The 24,207-nt window shown below is 37.8% G+C and overlaps 1 protein-coding gene across 1 annotated transcript in view; it reads right to left on the bottom strand.

Annotated features, from left to right (window-relative positions):
* LOC124155232 (protein Wnt-6-like) overlaps window positions 1-24,207 on the bottom strand; it is a 155,626-nt gene that overhangs the window by 12,493 nt on the left and 118,926 nt on the right. The window contains exons 4-6 of the mRNA XM_046528948.1: window positions 5,048-5,325; window positions 3,421-3,540; window positions 1,752-1,996 (exon numbers count right to left, since the gene is read on the bottom strand). Coding sequence (XP_046384904.1) covers window positions 1,752-1,996; window positions 3,421-3,540; window positions 5,048-5,325 — 643 coding nt within the window. The remainder of the gene's footprint in view (window positions 1-1,751; window positions 1,997-3,420; window positions 3,541-5,047; window positions 5,326-24,207) is intronic.

Here is a 24,207-nt window from a genome sequence, read left to right as displayed (position 1 = left end):
AAATGATAATTGAAGCTTCAATCCATAGCACAGATTTTAACTTATGATGGAAAACGAATGGAACTTAGGAATAGTTCTCTACCGTGAAAAAAATCACATAGATGATAATTCCTATTACATATAAAGTGATGACATAAGTTATTCAAAACTAGCAACCAAAATTAAAAACAAAGTAATGTATGAAAAAGCGAACTTATAGGACAGAAAACACCACAGTTTTTTTTTAATTATCTTCGTCTGGCAACATACACAATAGACTTATAAAAAAATACCCAATATTTTCTTCGTAGGGGAATAGTCTGGACTATAATGTGAGCATATTGGTTTAAAGTGATGCTCCAAAATCAATCCTAATAAAATTATGAATAAAAGCTGGCAGCTATGAAATGGTTGAGTATTAAATAGCTGTCATGGATCAAATGAAGTTAAGATAGTGGCAGCAATATATCTCTCGATCTGGATAAATATTTTACATAACATTTTATTGTTTAAAACCGTTTAATAACTTTCTAAGTCATCTTCACTATCTTTGAATATTTATTCAGATTTGACCCTTCATGCAGGTAGATTTATCAGCCGAGAGCAGAGTTCAAGTTTAACAATTTAAATAAATAGTCTCTCATTAACCTCAAAATAAAGAAAAGAGCAAATTATGACAGAAGTTCAAAATTTTCGATAAATATAGTGGGGTTCAAAAAATATTACGAAGGTAATGCTTCGGAATAAATATTTTTTTAATTATTCGCTTAACATATAAAAAGAATATTGCTGAGCAGGTATGAAGATTATTTTTGAATTGCTAATCGAAATTTAGTACGTAATTTACATTTGCATTGGGTAATAAATATTCAAGAGTAATGAAGTGGAAAATTTAGGAAATTCATTTTGCTCCTCAGATTTGATGAGAGCAAATATTGGTAATAAGATACTGAAGAAAGCGCTGTGGGTCAAAAATCGGCATACCTACATTATTTCATGCACAGATTTTCTGAATTTAAAAGTGACATATAAATTTAGAGGTTACTGCTTAGTTTATTCCCATATTTATTTTGTGAATGACCTAGGACTCATTCTGACTAGTTCTTCATCCTCTCTTGTATATTTATCAACAAAAAGCGAACGCGATAATGGTCAATGATGAGGTCAATGCTAAAAAAATTGTTTGAGCGATAGAGTAAAAAAAAGAAATCTTTTCATCTGTTATCGCTCCAAATAAAGCTAATGCCCTGGAAATGAATTCTGCATCGTATCGTACACATTCCATTTTAGAAGTTTTTAACAAATACAGCCGTAAATTAATGCCAAGGTATATGGTTAAAATACATTAAGAAAACTATGGTCATTGGCTTCACGAATAATACCATGAAACTCTGCCTTTCTAATTTCTTCACTACGTTAATTTAGTCTGAAATGTAAAGATACTAACTGAAATAGCTGGTGGATGATAACGTATTGGTCATAAATTACTATTAAGGAAGATATAAGGTTTGGGTAGTTAACTTAGTCATCTTAAATTATTAATGATCGCTATTTTGGTGAAAATTGTGATGAAGTCATTGAAACTGGTAGGAAAAGTCCTTATCAGCATTTGATGGTTAAAAAATTCACAAAAATCAATTCAGAAAGGTATGCCGCCAGTGTAACTTGCACAGTTTAAACAGATTTAAAAGTTTCAATGAAATTATAAAATTGATTAAATCAGACGCCAGGTAGTCTACTTATACATAAGCTCTCGGCTCGAGCTAGCTCACCAGTCTCCCAGCGTCATTGTTGTGCAACATGACCAAGGTTTTGATGTCTCTCCTCCGCCTGTACGGGACGTCCATGAACTCCCTCGACTTCCGGTAGCCGTAGTTGACGTTTTCGCCGCAGCCGCCCCACTCCCAGCTGCCCGTGTCGTCCATGTTGGCCATGGCACCCGCCACACCGGGCGTCGACGCTCCCATAGGCGGGGAGCCCTTCATCGCACCGCCCTTCCCTCCGCGACCGCCACGACCTGCCAAAGATGAGAAGACTTGGTCACCGATCGCCAGTCTGCATATCGCACGAGGGAAAGGGACTCGTCAAGCGTGTGTGTCATGTGACGAATGATACTCATTTGACACTAATAGGCAAAACAAAATCTGTTCGAGCAGCTATTTCTTCAGATGCATTAAGTGGCGAAGCCAGGAATTTCGTCCTAAAACAGTGGGGAAATTTTTTGAAAAACAGTGTACTAAATAGAGGGTTTTAAACTAAGTTTAACACTTTTCACAATCGAAAAAACTTCATTGGTTAAAGAAATATTTTGTAAATTCATGATTTTCAATATTTTTTCTTTCATAAATGAAAACAATCATGCATTTATATTTGGGGGGGGGGTCCGGACCTCCCGGACCCCACCCCTGGCTATGCCACTGGATGCATCTGTTAAAATAGTTAGTCAAATGATATCAATTGATACAATACTGTGAATGATTTAAACTCCGAAGTGCATTTTGATCCACCATGTATTTGGATTTCCCATTGCAATTCTACTAATAGAAGGGTACTGGATCCAAAATCCGACGGGCAGTTCAACAGGATACATTCGAACTTGTCTACGATGATTTAGCAGCCCAGGAAAAGTACAGGTCAACCTTATTTTATGATGTGAACGCCTTGAAGTCTTGGAGCTCCACCTTCATCAATCCAAACTAACCTTCGGGATGAAGTATTAAGTATGTGAGTGAACATGACCTTTGTTGAATGGTGGAAGAGAGAAAGTAGTGACCATGTCCTCCTCAAAGGAGAGAGACTGTAGCAACAGGAATAATTCACCTTCCAAGGAGCACCATTACAAGGAATAGAGGAGACATAACAGACATCGAGTGTCGTATGGCCTCACGTAAAAGGATACTAATTGCCAAAAGGCCGCTACTCAAAAGCAAGATATTTTCGTGAAGAATTTCACTCTTTGTGTCCAAGACAGGAGGATAGGCAAACCAGTGTGTAAACTTTTTCGGGAAGGTAGGGTAACTCTACATAAGGAACTAAGGCCATTGGAAAAGCTGATTAGGAAAGAACAGAATCCTTCGATACCTGGGGCACGAGGTGGATAGTGATGACCAAGTGGGCGGATAGGATGAGACACAAGGTAAATAACATAAGAATACCAAATTCCAAACTGAACCGTTATAATTCCAAAATAACACTGGGTATAGAGACTATTTATGAAATACAAATTACGTAAGAAAAAATTGGAAGGGAAAATTGAAGTAAAAGTTCCTAAAGGGCGAGAGAGAAAAAGGCCCTTGACACGTAATATCAATAACTCAAATGAGGTTATGGGAATAGAAGTGCGATTATTGAGTGTTATATTCTAGAGATTATAGAGTTTCTAAGGAATATTACAATACACTTGGCATAAAATAAATAACCACTATTCTGGAGACAGCTGACCTCTCGAAGTGCTCTTGTCACAGCCGCATTCGACGAGGTCTCCCATGGTGCACGCCCGCGTGACAGAATACGTGACCCCAGCAGCAGTGATCGCGTGCACGAACGCCGTTTCTCGAGTATCTGAAAAGGATATATATTACATTAATACGGCAACTATCTAACTGACCAACAAACTTGCATAAAATTTCATAAATAAATACATAATTATGTTCATCCAAGTATTAAGTAGAGAGAAATAAAATGATAGAACTACATTTTTTAGAACCCACTCTGATCCAAATTTACGCCACCACCAAAAATATATATTTATTAGCAACAAATTAAATTGATGTTGACGAAAATTTTGAACTTTAATCTTCATTTAAATAGCAGTGAACAAGTCGTTTCAATGAAATTTGAGAGTTCTAATTAAGCCGGATTTCTTTCTTAGAACTGCAGGCAATTGATAACTGCATAAAATCTGGGAGTTAAAGGAATCCTAATTATTTAAGTGTTCGAGCCATCAACGATATTTCAAAAGCCTTAGAGGGAAATTGTGATCAATAAAATTCATAAGCGAATGAATTTAATGTAGTCTCAAAGCTGTCACGATACGGAATGTAAATCATTTTTAAACACATCCATTTAACTGTATAAAAGATACAAAACCCTTAAAGAGACAAATTTTATATCAGTTTTAAGAACATTGACTCGTTATCCGGATCCAACCACAGAGTATTCTGAGGATATTTTTCTGCCCTGTAAACAGTTGCTAACTGTATTACTTACATGCCAATATTACGCAGACATTCAGGTATCTTCCTCTTGAGCTATGAGTGATCAAATTGCATCTTTTAGGGTTCGAAAAAAGCTTTCGCCACTCAGCACGAATTTTTTGGAATAATAATGAATATAAAGCTGGGTAATACACCGCAAGAGTCCACGTTTCGTAACATATATTTTGCGTTCCACATTTTCATTGTATTTGAGTGCGATTTTAAGCCATAAAATTTTGGCTGATGAGTGGAAATGCTTGGTGATAGGTGCCTTTAAGATAACTTCCGCTTTCAATTAAAAACTAAAATTTACACATAATTTAGAGTTAGATTACTCTGAGGTGATATTTTTACTGATAAAATATTTGGAACCGTAAATGTAGAATAGCATCAAAATAGTGATGTCAGTAATTTTCTCATTGAAGCAAAATAATTGCACGGTCAAGTCCGATATGAAAAAATTCTACACTAAACATCTTCAAACATAATTTTTTGACATAAAAGTGACAAAATAGTGAAAATAAAATAGGTCTCATTATAGAGAAAATGACTTGTGCGTTTTTCAAATTTTTGTTTTTTTTTCTACGCCAAAAAACTAATTCGTTCAAAAATGTGATTAAGTTTGAACTTTTACACAATTATGACTTCGAAAATGAAAATGATTTCGCGAAAATGAAATGTTTCACGGGTACATTTCATCTTTCTTGAGAGGGGATAAGTGCATGAATCTACGTGCTTCTCCCGATGTATTCTTACGATTTGATAATTTTAAATAAATGTATACACAAGGCGACCAACGAATAGGCGAAAAGTTATTAAGACATGTATGAAGGCCATCCATCCACCGAGACCCCTAGCGCCCCTTTTTTTACCCTTCATGAGGATCTTGCGCAGGGATCGTCGCAAGGCCGTGCAGTTCCACCGTCGGTTGCGAAACTGGTAGTGGCACTCTTTGGTGCCGAGGGCCGCGCCCCGCGATATCTCGCGCAGTAGACTCGGCTCCTTGCGGCAAATCTCGGCGAGGCGACCACCGCCCCCTCCGCCCCCGCCGCCCCCCGGGTGGCTGTTGCCCCCGTGCCCCCCACCACGCAGCCTCCGCGTCTTCTTGCAGATGAGCGTGGGATCCATGAGAACCTGGCTGCCCACGGCCCTGTGCAAAATGTAAGTGAGGACGCAATGAACACATGCGGAATTTTTAATTATATTAAATAGCGAAAATGAAAACATAAACATATATGTAAAAAATATTTATTTTCTACCACATGAGGAGTAGAGGTAAGGGCATGCAGCAGAATAGAGAAACTGAAGTGGACGGAGAAAAAGGGGTACGACCAAGTCCTAGATTAGGTGGGTGAGGAGAGGAAAGTAGTGGATGAGGTAAAGAGGAGACAAGTTTGGAATGGAGCGAGTAATGAGCGGGAAGTGTTAAAAACCGTGATAGAGAGAAAATAGCTGGGTAAATTGATAAGGGGAGGAAGAGAATAGGATTTACAAATAGAATGCAAAGGAATAAGCCTTACCGGGATTTGAATATGGAAGTTCAATTATGACGATTGATGATAAGCGGCATGATACACAAAATTCTCCGTATATACCAACCTTATTGATATCCAGGAATAACAAAAAGAGTACCTTTATGAAAATAAATGCGTAAAAGTTTCATCTCCTCATCCTTCACTCGCCCAAAGTGATATTTCCAGTGAATATAATAAAATAATGGCCAAAATATATGTGCGAGTCCATATTTGTCACAAAATGATTAAAGTGAACTCGAGTACAATAATCCTACCTAAATTCCAGCACAGAGACTAATTCACTGACGAATTAAAAAAATATTTTATTTTAAGGTACACAACAGTAAAATGAAGGTAATGGTAAATAGAACTTTAAATGTTCGTAAAATTAATACTTACATGAAACGCGATATATGGACTAACGATTTGCTTTGGGACTTACCCACTGCATAGACTTCCAGAACTTCATAAATATGTATAAAAATAATTCAAAAGATAATTTCAAAACGTATGAACCTATAGAGCATTAATTTCAACCACAATCACCCCAACACTTACGTGATATTGAAAACAATGGAAACGAAATTGAAAACGTAAGGCTGCACTGGACAGAAACGGGAGTTCATAGTTTATTCTCCCTCGATATTCTCACCTAGAACCAGCAAGACAGCTACCCGAGCAAATGAATTCTTGTCTAAAATAAAATACAGGCATTTTGGCAAACTCATTCCACCACACGAAATGAAAATACGCTTTCTTCTTTTCGTAGAAATTGATGTAAAAAAATCATCCCCAAGAGGTCGAATACGCAAGGAGGGAAGCCGAGGCGTAAAAAGAGCCTTTGTCGGACTTGAAAGCGAGAATTGAAGATTGGCAGCCTTCCGTTGCGAACAAATCCAAACAAATCTATATTTACGCGAGGACACGGCCGAGGGAGGAGCGTCCAACAGACAGCGACGCGGCAAACCATCTGCGGGCCCCATGGGTCCCCGGGAAAGAGATTCCGCGAATAGGAGAACGCACTCGATTGCACTCACTCAAAGGGCTTTCCGCGGCTAAAGGGCAAAGCGGAAGGGGTGGGTGTGGCGAGGAGTGACGCCCGAAACCTCTCAAATCCGGTATCAATGGCTGAGCCGAAACGACCCACTTGCCCTCCCCCCCCCCCCCCAAAACTCTATTTTTAGGCGCCTATTACGTGTGCCTTTGCAAGCCGAAGTAGTCACTGGAACGATTATTTTTTCACAAAAAGACTTCTTGGATGTTTCAAGCCCACCTGAAGAAAAGGAATTATATAACCGACCAATTAAATTGAGGATCTATATTTCTAAAGGAATTGGAAATATACTTAGTAATACTTTTGACTTAATTAACGTAAAAAATTTGCAATAATTAACGTACAGGGGGGCGTGGTGGCCCAGTGGGAGAGCGTTTGACTACCGATTGAAGGATCTGATTGATTGACTACAAAAATAAATTTAAAATAATAATGTGATGAATAAAACTGAAAAATTTATCTCCTAAGTATTTTTTTAACGTTCCTCAGTGGAAGCCGATGAACGTTATTCGAACAATGCTATGAATATCAGATAGGGCAACGATATACGTGTTTGAAAGGGTGGCCCATTTAATTTGATGATTACATTTTTTTAAAGTGCAAAAAGCGAAAAAGCAAAAAAAGGATTCCAAAGTCGTTATGAGTTCTTCCTATTTGATCTATAATACGCGAGGTCCATAGTTCATTTTCCCGTCCATATGAGCACTTTAGTGTAACTGATCAGTAATGAATAGATTTACAACGTGACTGAAACAGTGTTGTTCACTTCGACAAATCCAATGCAAAGATGACAACTCCTAATACAATAATTATCACATGGAGATTAGATAAAAATAGCTATCATGTGGTTTACCTAAGGGTTAAAAAAAGTCAAAATATAAAACGTATAACGATGGAAATCTCATCTCTGATTTAAAATCTCGGTCATCTTTTTAGGCCATTCAAAATTCGCTAAGCTTCTCTTAACATTGGTACGAGATATACAAACATAGTCTCACACACTCAACCTCATTTCGCTTCCGAATTCCTTTATAACAGAGTGAACTCTTTTCCACTAATAAATGACGGACCAAAGCAATTACTTCATCCTCATTTATTTTTCGTCACTCTTTGATTCAAACCTTACACAAAACATTCCAGTTTCCATCTTCATCAACTTCAACCACGGCAATATAATCGTCTCCTTGTGAAAATAACTCTAACTACATGAATATAGGACGCCGTCGCGACGTAAGAAAAGTAGCAGAAAACTCCTGAATACGTATCATATGTTCATTTATGAACACATTTTTTCACATTCCAGGTTCCTTCACTACCTGTACTTTCTTGAATTCATCGCAAAACAATGGTTCTCGCTTATAGGAACTGAAGTCTAAATGGCACCATACTTCCATTCATCCGGCATCGTTCCAATTAGCGCTAAGTGACTTCAGATTTAGCAATTCAACACGATGTCGCCTCATATGATGCTATTTTTCATTTAACTGGCAATAAATTGACCCTTTATCCTTAAGTCATTTCATCATTTAGTTATTCGTAGCAAGAAAGAGCTCTAACTAATAATGACAAAGCTATACGATAAGGACGATATGGACGATAAAGTTGTCAGGAAGTATATTCCTGACAACTTTATCGTCCATAAATGGAGTCAAGTGTCATTTGAAACTAACTCCTTCAATGTGAGAGAGAGAACACTGAATGCCAAGGCTTGCAGCACACGCCGCTTCACGGTCCTAAGCATGGAAAATAATAGTGAAAAAATGTATAAACAATGGACAAGGTGAGGAGTAAAAATGCTTTGCTCCATAAGATGGAATTCATAGAGGACAAACTCCTAAAACTCGAAGAGTTTCCAGCGTCACTGCAAAATATGTCTACGTCAATGTTTAGGTTACTAATTATTCACTGAGTGATTGCCACTTGGCCTTTACCCAAGCCTCTATGGTGGGATGATTCCACGCTTCACATCCATTCCTTCACCTTTTTCTAATGAAAAGCACCGTAACCATTACCTATGGTGAGGATTTCAATAATAAAATGCCTCGCTGGTACCGCAGTAAGTGATTTTTAAAAAATTGGTTAAATTGTACAAAAATACGATATTGAGTCGTCGATCTTATCGAAATCCACTTGGTAAAATCCTAATTTTTAATAATAATATATGATAACATAGTGAAATACTAAGAAATCTCATCATCACATTCACTAAGTTCAACAGATTCAAGCTTCAATTGGTGGAAGTAAGACATATATTTGAATAAATCACATTCACTGGTCAACAGTAATAAGGTTTAACTGAGAACTTCAGGCTTGACTTTGTGAAACCTCTCCATATTGGAAATAAAACTTTGTCAGGTTCACTATTATATTAATATGGGCACGACCCGGGTTTCGTAACGTAATTACATCTTCATACAAAGAAGGAATATGTAACCACGTTACGAAACCCGGGTGGTGCCCATAGTAATATAATGGTAAACTTGACATAGTTATACTCCTTATTTCCAGTAATAAGATTGTTTTGACGCAGCTCGCCTCTCAATTTTCCAATCAACTGATCTTTCCACACATACGAATTTCTTCTCTTTTACATCCTTCTTTACCTGCTTCATATCTTTTATTCGATATCTTGCAACTGAGGTTCATTGAAATCCCGCCTTGTGATGAGACACTCACAGTAAATTCCATAACATTGTAAAATTTTCAGTTGGAGATCAAAGTGGAAGACTTATCCTTTATTTTTACAAATAGAGTACGTGTATTTTCAATTATGTTACTCATAATAAATGGATTAATCGTTTGGAAATTCTGGCACTCAGCAGTCCATCATACGTTTACCTACTTAGATAGTGCGCGAGTCAAGAACTTAGCTTCCGATCATACGATAATACTTCGGTAATATGATAGACTTTGCTTATTCAAAATCAAAAGTGGACTCAAAATCTGAGCGGTGGCGGAGATGCACCGATAGATGACCCGATCCCTAAGTGTTACCGGTGCGGAGGGATTTTCACGCACGTCACGTCAAATGGGATGGATTCCTTAGAGGACTGGCGAAAAAGCTATCCATTTCAGCCTCTATAGTGCCTAATTCAATTTCATTTTCTTAGGTATGGTATTAAATTTAGTATTTTACTTAACAATAGCATCACACTCATTTGACCACCAGGATCTGCCTTAGCACGAGAGGAAACCTGATAAAAGTTACAGAACAAGAAATTGACGAGTATGAATCTTAAACTATGTGAAAGGGCTCCCACGGTGGCCAAAATATGACAATAAAGTTCATTTTAGAGCAGAAGAAGCTGAATGGGGCTGAATCAACCTCGGGTAACAATTACAAATACGAACCTCACCATCACTGGTCAGCAATCATAAGATTGGTTTGACGCAGATCTCAACTGAATTTTCCAGTTGGCAAATTTTTTCATACCCACGTATTTATTCTCTTTTACATCTTCATATCTTCCGTTTGATATCTACCAATCGAGACTCATTGAAATTTCGCCCTGAGAAAAAGTTATCCATTTTTGCCTCTATAGGACCTAATTCAATCCACTTCGCTCAGGTAACGTATAAAATTTATTATCAGGTGTGAAAACCCCTGACTTCGTGGTCGATGGAAATGCCGTCATAGTAGACACACATCGGTGCTGAGGACACGTCAATTGGTCTGAGCATCCATTTCGGCGCGAGGAAAGGAAGCCTTCACTCACTACTGCCTCTCATCCGCTCGTATAAGCCACCCTCACGTTTGGCAGTACTCGTGAAAACGTTTGCTTTGTTTTGACTGAAGGCACCGACGACCGTGTCTCTCTCTGTGCGGTCCCCTTTTGAAACAGCCCCACGGAGACTTTTACGACTATACTAAAATATATTCTCGAAGGCTTCGTTTCTAGTTCCCAGCACTCCGCGATCCCAAATATTTTATGCTAGTCCGCATTTTTAGCTAGCAAGTCGCGCGCGCGCATGGGGCTGAATTCTAGGGGGCGCATTGTAATCTAAATTTACAAAACAGCCAACTTCCCCGTCAAACCGCATAACATGATAAAATTTCATACACGATGTCTTTTTTATTATTCGTTTCATATCACTTTCAGCCTGATTATTTGATTAAGATTATTTACGGCTTCTAATTAAATACGAACTTCACCTAAAAATTAGCAAAAATTCGTTAACTCTTGGAATAGCTTAAAATACTTGGGTGATAATTGAGTACTATTATCAGTCACTATAATGAATGTTATCCGTAAAAAATTGCCAAAATATATCAACAGTTGCCTGTAAAATTATAAAAAAAACTGAAAATGTCACTAGAATTAAAAATTACCAAATCAAATACCAAATTAGATGGGTGAAAACTAATTACTTACTACAAAATCATTAGATAACGTAATTTTCGTTTAAAAAAGATAACACGAAAACAAAAATCAAAAGAACGGCGTACTTTTCAATCAACTTATGCGTGTACGTTTTTATTTTTTATCATATGAAAAGAGACTCTTCCAAATTACTGCCTCAGAAAAATCAGTTTTGCAAAATATAGATTGGGAGTAATATTACATTATGGCCCGAAGAAGGGAAACAAAATAATGTCGAAACGCTAGGCAAACATCCTCACTCATTCCATTGTATTTCTACCTATTAAGGAATAAAAATAAATATTGGAAATGAGATGAGGACATAGCGACTGGAAGTTAATGAATTATTAAAACCAAGCCTCCGGTGTTGCAGTGTGTACCTACGACGATATTTGATCGTCTTCTAGGGAGCAACTGTTCAAACAAGTTAAAAAGCACATGGCCACGCATGAGTTCCGGAGCGTCCGTCAAACAACGAGAATGGCGCCACGAGGCTTGACAAGTAATGCATCACGCATTTCATTACTCATCCCTACAATCCCTTTCCGATTCTAACCGAAGCTTCTGTTAAAATGATTATCATTCTATTCACGATCTTCATCTTCTTTCCTCGAGTACAAAAATTGAGCTAGAGATAAGTATTTTCTCTCATTTCAGATTGCTTTGCATGTGTGTCTTTTCTACCCTGAGGAAGGCATTATAATAATAAAGTGGTTCTTGACGGTAAAATCATTCATGGTGCATAAATAATGAGTACCTATCACACATATAAGAGTCAGACCTTGGAATCAAAGGAAGTCAATTGTGTCGCAATGGACTGGTAAGCTACTTGAATAACACCATTATGTTATGCTCGGGAAGATAAATAAGTACCGTAACTGAAAAACACTAAGCGCTAATTGACGCCCGTGACAAAGTGGAAACTCGATGTCAGATTAAAATGTATATCCTTTAATCGACGTCTATCTTCAGAATCAAGCGATTTAAACGGTCATTAAAATAATTCTTGATTATCGAAATGAAATAGCCAAAACAGTGGCAACAGCGTTATGAGGATCAAAGGCTTTCCTGATCCTACCGAGGTTGAGAGTTCGAACCCACCGAAGAAGCAGGAAAAGTCTTATCTAAATATCAGGAATACCTGAATTATTATGCTCCGGTAAGAAGTAATGGCTGAGCTGGAAGACAAAATTAAAGATGAATACAGACCGCATTAAAGTTCTGGGTATCGGAATTCCCTCTCTAAGTGATGCACCAAAAAGTTTTCGAATAGTTTTTTCTAGCTTAAGAACCATAGCCAAAAACGGCTACCTGCCATTAACCCAAGCTTATATAGAAAAAACAAGTTTAATCGAAGAGGTTCATTTTAATAATTGTTAATCTATCAGAGAGAACACTCAGGTACAAAACATATTTCACACAACCTTTCTGATAGTAGTTATTCCGCGGTTGAATATTTCCTGTTCAGGGTTCACAACGCATAGTAAGAATACATAGGCATAAGACTTCATTCATTTACCTAAAATCGTAAACTACGCACGAAAATAAAATATTTTTTTTCAAATAAAGATACTAACATCAAAAGTGACCGTCAAAGGAAAGTTATTATCTACTGCTAAAGTTTTAGCTATTTAAGCGGTATATTATGCTTAGTGGTATTTGTCGAGTGTCTCTATTAACCAAGCAATTCAGCGAGTTCAAATCGTTCCTGAAAATAAATTGAAAATATGCTTACCATTTTTACGAAATATAGCATCAGAAGATGAGAGAGAAATATTCTTTAAAGGTTCTCAATAAAATCATCATTTTATTCAGCTGTATCAACAAAAAAAAACTCAAAATTGTTACAGAAATTAATTAACATTAAATATACTCTAAAACTCGGACTTCGTACATTGAATGCTTAAATACAACGAAAAAAATTCTTCCCACGCATTCAGTGTTGAAAAATTGTATTTGTTGGTACGTTAAAGTAATGAAAATATCTACCTCTACCATGACAGTGTTCACTAGTCATGATGACTTATCAAAATATATTATCTTAATCAGAAAGGAAGTCAGCTTGGCACTGTACTGCAATTATGCGGTTGGTGCCGGAATGTGTCAGGCTCTAAATCGATTAGCACCTCTCGTAAGACTGAGTAATCACGGTTTTAACGAGCTAGGAAATTTTCATTTCACTCCTGTCTTTCAATCATGCCAAATAGACACGATAATTGATTTCGAGCATAATGGAGACTTCGTGACACCAATGGAAAGCCTTGGTCTGCTAGGTGGGAGGTAAATCGCCAGCGATATGAACACATTTTCAACAATCCTTGAGATTAGAACGTCACTTGAGAAAACTTGTGCCAATGAATTAAAAGTTGATTGTGAGATAAATTGTGTTGTATTCTTCGGAAAAATATTTTATTATTTCTTAATGTGCATTCCGTCCATTGGCATATACGGTACAGTTTGTAGTTTATCATTATTCAAATGTTGTACATATTGTAGTTGTGCCTGACGACAGGTGGTGAAAGCACCGCGCAAAGATATTTTGCAGAAAAGCACTACGTCACTGGTTTAAAATATTAAAACTGTCAGAAACTTCACAGAAAGTAGTGCTGCACATGAAAACCGCATACTCACGCCCATTATTCAAAATATGGACGCAAAAGATTTAAATTAACAAACAAATTTAACAACCTGTAATGTTATTGGAAGCACACACGAGATAGAACAGAAACGGTCAATGTAACACTCGCATTAGAACGCAAAATGCATCATCAAATGAATTTCAATACACAGAGTGTGATTAAAAGTCATCATATAAACTATGTATGAACTACTTTTTTTTGCTATCAGAGTAGCACCAAAATATTATTAAGTAGCTAAAAACAAACATCTCCAAAAACCATAACCATAAACCTTTCCATTTGTCATATTTTTGTAAATACAATGTTGAGTGATATGTTAATAAACTCAATTCGTTTACTTCAGGCAAGGTAGCAAATGCCTGGAATTCCCTTAAATGTGGACCTGAACCCCTGCACGAGACAACAGTCCCGCAAGGAATTCATTTATCAGAATCCGCATTACTTTCCAGTCAACGCAGTTGTAGGAGTGATTCCAACACCACTAACGCACACCCTCCTCTCCATCTCGTTCCGGTTCGGAGCTTATCAACCATTAATATCAACGCCACTGAGGCCGGCCCGCGACGGAAACCCTGAGAAGATTTTATTCTGGGGCAAAAAAAATTCGTTTACGCTCGGCAAAGAACCCATAAAAACGGGGCGTGCAAATAAATCGGGGCGGCACCGCTAACGACGGCGGTCCCCATTCGACGGCCCATTTGGCTCGCTCGACCCCTTTTTCCCGCCGCCGCGCGATGATGATGCATGGCGGGCTTATTTTAGGGGAGAGTGGCCGTCACCAGAGGGAGTCGGCGGAGTGAAGTGAAGGGTGTCGATGCGCGCGAAGATCTCCAGCGGAATGGGCAGCCACGCGGGGCGTACAAGCAGCCAAAGGATACCATTTTGATTTCAGTGAGCGTTATCTTAAGTGAATATGTTAATTTCCGTTCTTGATCAAAGCTAGTTAATCCTGGGCGATTTTGAAAAGTCACTAACGCAATACGAAAACATTTTAAAATTGATAATTTTCGATTGCTATAGTTAATATCTAGACAATGGCTAACGCCTAATCGGACCCGATTAAATAGCATGAAAATCGCCTCCAGATGAAATACCTCGTTATATTGGATGATATTTCATGATATCGGATACATCACCGTCATCTTCATTAGTCAATAATCCTAATATTGGTTTGTAGTTGTTTCCAAAATTTAAACGCAAATGTTATTATATAAATAAAATAAATCGTCAAGGAGGTTTAGGGATTTAACCCCACCCACGATGATTTTTTTGGAAACACCATCTTGAATTATAAAATAGCACACAAAGATTAATATCTTCAACTGTATTCTCCTATCCGCTAGCCTTTTCGCGACGAAGGATTTCCTCTCTTTCACATCCTTCTTCACAACATGTTGCAAATATTTTCAAATAAGATCTTTTCCCCGTTCTTACCACCCACTTGTTACTCGACGGTTGTCTTCTAAAGGCCATCACGCCTCAAGATGTGGCCGATTTATTTGCTCATAGCAGATGATATCGAGACATTTTGATTTCGTCTGGCGATATATTACGATTTTCATCGGATAAAAATTTGATAAGTATTCAAAACTCAATACCAGATTCAAGATTAAAATATTGTGACATTTTTCGATATTTCTATGAACCGCCCAAGTCTAGCGCAACCGCCTTATCCATTGATAGACCTCGATTCGCCGAGGCATCCCAGCTTAAAAGAGAATTGCATCCTCGTAGCCCTCCAACAACGATACTCGAACAGTAAAACTTCACTATAACAGGAAATAGTAATTATTTCAATTGTCAATTACCTAACAGTTTACGAAGACTGTATACTTATTTCAAAAATCAGAGCTGTCTATTCCTATTCCTGGATAGTGTATCTCTTTTTAATTCAGCGATGCTGAAAGTTAGACCTTTCCCTTTTTTCTGTTTAGAACTCAGTTTTCCTCCTTCTTTTTGTTAACTTTGCGAACATCCTCCCCGTGAAAGTTTTCATCATCCCCTCTCCTCCCAATAATTAATAATAATTACTACTGCAGTAATAGAGATGGATACTGCAGGTGGTCAATAGGTTACGGAATATTTAACATGGAATATGGATATATGAGCATATTTTAACCAAGAGTTAAAATCCAAACTACCTTGAAATATTAGAGGTCATCCTAACAGGACACATAATTGCTACGTTAACATTTCCAAAAACACAACTAGACTGGATCAAGCATAGCGATTAACTCAGCATTTGAAACTTTCAAGGCTGTGATAATAGAAGAAATATAAGACAACGTACATTAATTAAGACTTCCTTGGTTAAGACTGATTCAGCATCGTAAGTGAAGCTAATTTTTCCTCTCGCTTCTCTTTCGGCATTCATTTCGAAACACTGGATACTCTAAACGTTATAGCACACATTTAGGTAATTTAGACTAGCCCTTTAAAGTTTGTACAAATTATCTAAAGAATAAATAATGGGTAGTTTTAGGACGGTATTCATAATTTGCGCCAAATATCTCGAAGCTTTAGAAAGATTCATTAAAAGAAGTTCGGCTTCCGTGGCCAGATTCCTCCCCGATGGTCTTCCTCAAACACTTCCCTTTCTTGAATGGGAGGTGCTAATGAGCTAGCCCATTGACTTCTCAAGAAAACAGTATGTCTAAAATTACTCAGCCAACAGGGAGAATTTTGACCACTGAAAGTCCGCTTTTCTTAAACACATTCCTTTTCAAAGATGCGGCGCTCATGTAGACTCATGATGATACTACTTTGGTGGCTTAACAGCACCAGGTGATAAAAAGCAACAAATCCAATCACTATTGTTAATGGTATGCTTTATAGATTGTTCACTCGCTCAGATCATTAGCGTATTTTATAGAACTAGGAGATATCTGGGATAGAAGGACCGTGAAACAAAGGCAATAATCCGGTTTTAACATCAGAGAGTTACTCTAAATCTCTCACTAAGGCATTATGTCTGACGGTAATGCGCGACCACTGTTATGATTCAAGCATTGTGTAAAATGATAAATATAGAATGGTAGGAGAAAATAAAAGTCACCACTTGACTGTGATATTTATGCAGGCCACCAGATATTTATAATTTCGACCACATGGGGAAAAGATGGAATGAATGAAAGAAAATTCAGCATCGACCAAAATAATGATGGACATGTTTTAATTTTCAGAATTTACAACCTAAACTGGTAAAAAAAGGAGAAAATACTGGGCCACTTAGTTGTAATAAAATGACAATAGGAGCTTGAGGTATTCTCAATCACTCATGACCAGTGGCGGATTCAAGGAGGGGCTATAGACCCCCCCCCCCCTGCCCTTGCCCTTGGTATGCAACTAACACTAGATAAAACGGTAATCCAAACTTACCAGGAGGTAAAATTACTAATATTGCACAAATATGCTTGCTTAAAACTTCTTTGGAAAATTGGTAATGAAACAAAATGAAAATGTTGTTACATGCCTCATAATTCTCAACATATTCGTAACCCCCTGGACGTCCATTACTATTGGGAGGTTACCCTCCCACCCCCACCTACCCACCTAGTCCCCCCCTTGTCTCTATCCTGGATCCACCACTGCTCATAACCTCATACTTATCAGGGATCAAGTTGGGAAAACATTCGGAAATTTTTCAGCTTCGTATCATTAGGTTGGATATGCCGAGTCATATGGTTTCGTCAAAAACGATGCCATTAAAAAAAACGTATCTTAAAAACGGTGATCTTATAAGATACTACACTGAGAGAACAGGTTTGGATGCTACACCCTAAACCCTTTTGGGCGGGGAGGTTTGGATACGCCATCAAGAATCATGCGACGTCAGAACTAACTCTTTGGATGTGAGAACCAAAGGCAAAGAATGTCACACCAAACACGTCCAGTCAACGTCCTTTGGGTGGGAGAACCAAAGTTATGGTTAGTGCACTCTACCGGTTTAGGTGCGAAATCTAAATCTATTGTTACGCGCTCTGGTGGCAATCTCATGAAGCTCTCTAGCACCCGCAGTTCTGTCTCAAACCGTGGAAGCCGTAGACACGTGTGGACTTGTTGTGGGCAAAACGGGCGAACTCTGCTGCCGCTTGTGCTTCGTTGCTCTTGCTGCTCGAGATTATGGACGAGGGGACGGCGAATTTCTTATCGAAGGCTGGACTTGGAGGCTATATCGATGTTTTCGCTGGTAAGTTGCGAGTTGTTGTTTATTCTCACGGCCATTTTGTGTTCATTCTCACCGCCATGTTGCATTAATTCTCATGCCCGCACTACCACCCTTTGCGTATGAGTTCTTCAGATTCCCATTGCTTATTATGTGCTATGTACTATGTGCTTATTAAAACAAAGTTCAAACTCTCAGATCATAATTTGTCGGAAGTGCTGCTGAGGTTATTAACATTGACCTTTATTTATTGAGGTTAAATTGTCTCACGTTTCTTGTATTTCCCGATGATATTTATAATATGTTGTGATTGTATTTTAATAATATTTTATGTTACTGGCATAGAATTTGATAATGATATTAATTCACTGTGTTTTGTGCACTTTTTATGATATTATAACGGTGGATTCATCGTGAGCCTTGCGGAGTAACCATTGAGAGCGTTGGCACGGAGGTTATTGACGAGGAAAGGAGAATGAACAAGAAGATATTGAGAAAAATTGTGTGTTTGGAGTGAATTTTATGTAACTGTGTGTTTATATATTGGAAATAAATGTTCTTTCTAGTGTTCTACAAATATGGATATTTATTCTTCCACCCGCGCATGTTACAATATGTTGAATTAAGTGATAATAGATATTATGATAACCACATAGCTAGATTTTCTCATTTTTTATTTGCACTGTCTTAGTGGCCTATTTCAAAATGTGTTGAAAAAGAACAATATTAAGGTGTAGTGGAATTGAAAAGGAGGGAGGAAGGGGTAGGGGCGCCATCTTTTGGGCAGGTGATCTAAAGTTTTCATTCGGCATCCAAACGTTGTTTTGATGAGCTACCCAACGCTTTGGTTCTCACACCCAAAGTACTCGTCCATCTTCTTTGGATGTAGCAACCAAAGGAGTAGTTGGAACATCCAACTCCTCATCACCCATTCCCTTTGGGTGACACAACCAAATGTATGGACAAGTCCTTTCCTTCACCTCAGCTTTGGGTGTGACACCCAAACCTACGATTCTCATATCCAAAGTGTTTTTTCAGTGTATCAAACGCTAAGCTGCAGCGAATAAAATAAAATTTAAGTGCCTAATGTAAATACATTTGTGTCACCCGCTATACACCACAGCATTATTATACGTTAGTCCATTCGAATTCAAAATAAATTTATAAAAGTATGATTCTAATACATCCGTTTGATCAGGGCGACTAAATCCCTTATAATCCCATAATAGATAACATTCCTCAAGGATACTAAAATCCATAAGTTCATATCAAAAAGCAGTGCATTATTTGTATACAGCAATTAACGTGGCCTCTAATATATAATTTATAGATTTGGTTTAGAAGTGTTTCTTTACAGAGCAGAACTCACGAATATTGACCATAATGACACAAATCAAATACAAAAAAGCTGAATAATAAGCCTCGGATAGTTTACTGCTGCCATTCATATTTGCTAACCGTTCGGTGGACACATAGTACCGGCAACCATCTTCCCAATTTAGCTGTCACGTAAAGCAATCCACAATATAGCTTGATTAAAGCAAAACATAATTTTAATCGTCCTCGCTCGTCATCACCTGACGCTACTATAACCATTGTTATTGCATGAAGTATTCCTTAAAAATATCCTAAGCATCTTGTGAATATTATAGCAATCCATAAGCTTACACAGAGTGAGCCATATCTGAAGTTGCAGCATCCGAAAACGTTCTTTCTCATCCAAGTACCCTGACGCGTAAACAAAGCTTGCAACTCCGCCTCGAATGTGAAAGCGTGCACAGAACGTAAACGAAGGCATTGGTTATGACTGGTCTTTCCGATGAAGCAAGAATAACAGCGGCTAGTTTACCCCACTTGTCTCTTCCTTTCGCGTAACACCCTGAAAGAGGTTTACAAGCAAAGCTAATTCACAGAACACCCAAAGGCCTGTCGTCTATTCAAATTCGATAGAAACAAGTGATGACGAGATGGTAAACGCTGCTGCAGCACAGGGTGGGCGCAGGCTTTTTGAGGTCATTTCAAATAATTACATCGAAGGAGTATTAGAAGCAATACCTAGAAGGTGTTCACTGAAACTTTTCCAATGATATATGAATAACCAATGGAAATATCGAAAAATAAATTATTTGAGTTATTTCTTTCGCGGAAAAATAATGAGATTAATTCTTCTCGGGTTTCCCGCAGGGTCAGCAGCAAAGGACATGACCCGGAGGGAAACCCTTGAAGAATTTATCACAAATTATTGACACTAAAGATACGATACGAATTCCTCTATAAAAATAATGCACTGCTTTTTGAAGAAACTTATGGATTTTTGTATCCTTGTTGAAAGTTAGCTAGGATTATAAGGGATTTAGACGCCTTATAACATCGTATAATTTATCACACATAGTTATTGTCACTAAAATACGCAGTATCAAGTCAAGGAGGCATTAAGGATAAAAAGAACGGAATGGCTCTATATATAAAGCAATATAAAATTTTCCACTGGTTGGTGAGTATCTCAAATACACTCAAATATGTTTATTGCAAATCTATCATGAGATCTTGTTGACAACTTAGTCAAATTCAACACTTCACAGCAAAGACCACAATTTCTTGACTAGTTCTGATCTACGTAATATCATAGGCCTAAGTATAAATAAATATTTCGAACATCTGCTTCCTAACTAATCAAATAATCGTAGACGATTTAGACGTGAAATACAAACATTTACACAAGTAGACGTCCCGGAAGTCTTGCGAGTTAATTATGAAGGAATTTTGAATAGTTAATTAGCGCTTTCAGTTCAAATAATGCTCAAAGGCACAGACATTGGAAGGCATACGGATGGCGACGTCAATTAGCACTCGTGCATCATTTGTAGTCAGGGAGTGGATTCTCTAATAAACGACCTTATAAAACGCCCAATTGACCGAAACATAAACAGAACGGATTCAAGTGGAGGAAAAAAGGGGGAATAGAATGTCGAGACATGAACGATGACGCCACGCAGAAGAAGTTGTCTTTAATGGATGGGGGAGGGACCGCGAACGACAAACAGGGCGATGAACATCATGCCGAAGAATCCCGAGCCGAGAAAATACGTCGATTCATAATCGGTGTCGGGTGAAAGAGAATGGGACGAGGAGCTTGAAAAGTAAATAGTCGACGACCCCTCTCCCTGTAAGCTGCTAGACGCACCTAAAAGGGATGGCAAATAACTGAGACAGGACATGTTGAATTAGTGGTGCAGGCGATAATTCGTTCCTTTTTTTTTAATAGTTCCCTAATCGGGAAATGAATCAAGAGGGAAAAGAGTAATTTTAGAAACAAGTTTTCTATGACCAAAAACAACAGTAATCATTTAATGCCCGGCTAAATAATATAAACCACCTCATTCCTCAAAAAGCGTATTCAAGGCTAATCGGTGTCTTCTTCAAAAGAATTGGTTCAACAAGCACTTACATTGGTAGGGCTAGCCAGAAAATTTTAACCAGTGAAATTATATACATATTTTACACGTTTTACGGGTGAATAAGTAATTTAGTGCTTGAGTCAAAGAAATTTATATGAACAGTTACAAAACAACGTATAAGAGAGAGAATTTCAGTCTCACTTCTCCGTTTCAAAAATGACTTAAGAATGCCAATGAATATAATTATTGCTCAAGTAGTTCCCGTATTAGAGCACTATAGACTTTAAAAAATATTAATAATTTAAAGAGTGGGTTGAACACCAATTTTTTTAGCTTCTTGATAGAGAAAAATTAAAGTGATATTAACTCGAGCCCTCATCGGATAAAAGCGGGACTAAATAAATTCCTCACTTCTACCTTGGCTTCATGAAAGAATAAAAAGTTTTAGCTGGATATTTAAGCCTAAACCACGACTAAATTTGAAGAGGGATTAATTTTTTGCATTATTTTATTATTTAAGCGAGTAAATACGTTTTTATCAATTGGTAGAAGAGTAGAAGTATGGCTGTCTATGCTAAGAACCTAATTATCGAGTATAAAAGAGGAATAAATGCTCCGACACAATAGCTTCTCGTGGAATCGGAGCTGAGGGATAGCTTTTATGCTTGTTACCTAATTAAAACATCTAATTCGACTCAGATATGGACCAGGGTTGTGTCAACGTTATATGCTGGAGGGTATGGCTGTTCACTATTTTTCCAATTCTCCGAAAACCTGGATTTCGGGAGGATCGAGCGTAAGCTAGGGAGAAATGAAGCGTTTACAAAAACCAACTAGCACTGACCCTGAAAATTCCGTTATGACTAGTGTCCTTCTTAGTTCTACCATTGTCATCACTTAGGTGGACTTGCGGAGGTAGATGAAGGATCTGTTACTTTTCCGTCGTATGGAATGGGCGAAGTGTAAAAAATATGACAGCCAGGCAAGAATGGGCACGATCAGCAATTTGAATTTATATTAGTTTGTGATAGAATTTGAAAAATTATGATATACACATATTTCCCTCTTTCGACCTTTCACCTACATTTCGTAGAAATCGTGGTGAAAATCTGACGAACTTGAACCTTTCGTAGATGGGTCGATGACGTCACGAACTCATACCGAGTGCCGCTTCCGTGCGACACCCCGTCCTTTTGCATGGGTCTCACTTGGTTTCTTATTTATTCGACGGAACTGTTGTGAGCGATTCATTCCCTTAATGAAAGGTTCACCCTGATCGAGTAAATTGGTCAGATCACTTATGACTTCACCTACTCTCAAGAAATTAATGGAAACTTTCGTATTATTTAAATTTCAACTGTGAATGAATCCCTGAGTGGTAAACGCTTTTTCATCGTAACTCATGTTCCATGCGTCCATATTCTGAATTCTTTTAATGACTTTAGAATTCGTGTTCGAACCACCCCATTTCGGAAGCCAACGTTTTCATTAGGTCCGCACCGTAAGAACCTAGAAATCAACTTAGGAACAAATCATTTAGACGCCCCGTCGGCTTTCTAATTTCTCATTCGCTTTTCATTACGTAATTTTAATTGAATAGACAGTTTAATAAATGGAAATTTAGTGTTTTCATAATTTTTCCTGGGGTTTCAGACAATTTTTGAGGGGGTCTTTATAAGACTTTTTGTCGTATCTCGTCTCGTTCACCTCAAACATTTGTAGAGTGAGTGAATGAATGAGTGAGTGAGTGGTCGTTAAGGGGTTTTATGGAATAATTAAGGGTAAATAGCGATTCATCAACAGACATTACATTAATTCTACGGAGCCATTCATCGTGGATCCTCTTACGTACATATCGTGTAATAAAATTGGGTTTATTCAAAGCATGACTCCTATAAGACTTCGAATACGCTGCTTACGAGCCCATTATCACGTAGCCTACAGAGTCGCCAGTAAATAGGTACATTACGCCATCGGGGATTGAAATTTTGGCAGCGATCGCTGTATATTAATAATTAAATATTATGTAGAATGCGTCCCAAAAGCATAAGAAGCGCTTCGTATTCACGGATGTATTCTAATATTTTTTTCATTAAGATAAGATAACCCATTATATGGCTGTACCACCATGTCATCCGCACTCACTAATGTTGAAAAGTATTCTATTTTTAGCTCAACGAAGAATATTAGTATTACTATCATCAAAAGCATAGATTTTCTTTTTTTGTTTTCATTTTTCTTACGGTCTCCTTGCGTCTATCCCAAATCGAAATTTACATATTTAGTTACTTCCACGACAGCCATGACGTAAGGCCTGTTTTACGGTACATTAACCCGTGCGAGATAATGTGAAAATGAATGAACGCGTGAATGAGCGAGAAAATGAACCGAGTCCGCATCCAACTTATTCTACTACAAAAAACAGTAGTGAATGACCATAAAAAGAGCCTTTTGTAATTAGAAGATACAAGTTTCGTTCCGGTCCACCGTAATTATTCATGCATTCACACATTAACTTATACGTGTTAATGTTCCGTGTAACAATGCCTACAAAACGGAAATTTATATTGAGGAAAGGTTGACCCGCGTTCAAAGAAACCATGAAATAAAATTTCACTTGAAGGCCGTTTTACACGGGACACGTAATTGCACAATCTGATATGTGCACGAAGTTGCAATCAAAATTTCGTCGTGTAAGCGGTGAATTGCTAGAACGCATGCGAGAATGCATGGACGTGAAATAGCAAAATAGACCGATCTAATTTCGAACTACGCATTCCCGCAATTGCATGCCATAATGAGAAATTAATGCAGCTCTCACCTGCGCAGCTAAGTAGCCCGTGTTAAACGGTCTTACAAATATTTTATGAACACTTGCAATTGTTTAAGTTGGATTTTGCA

Source organism: Ischnura elegans, chromosome 3, assembly GCF_921293095.1.
Source record: "Ischnura elegans chromosome 3, ioIscEleg1.1, whole genome shotgun sequence".
In the NCBI taxonomy this organism is placed as follows: domain Eukaryota; kingdom Metazoa; phylum Arthropoda; class Insecta; order Odonata; family Coenagrionidae; genus Ischnura; species Ischnura elegans.
This window is presented reverse-complemented; position numbering and strand designations above follow the sequence as displayed.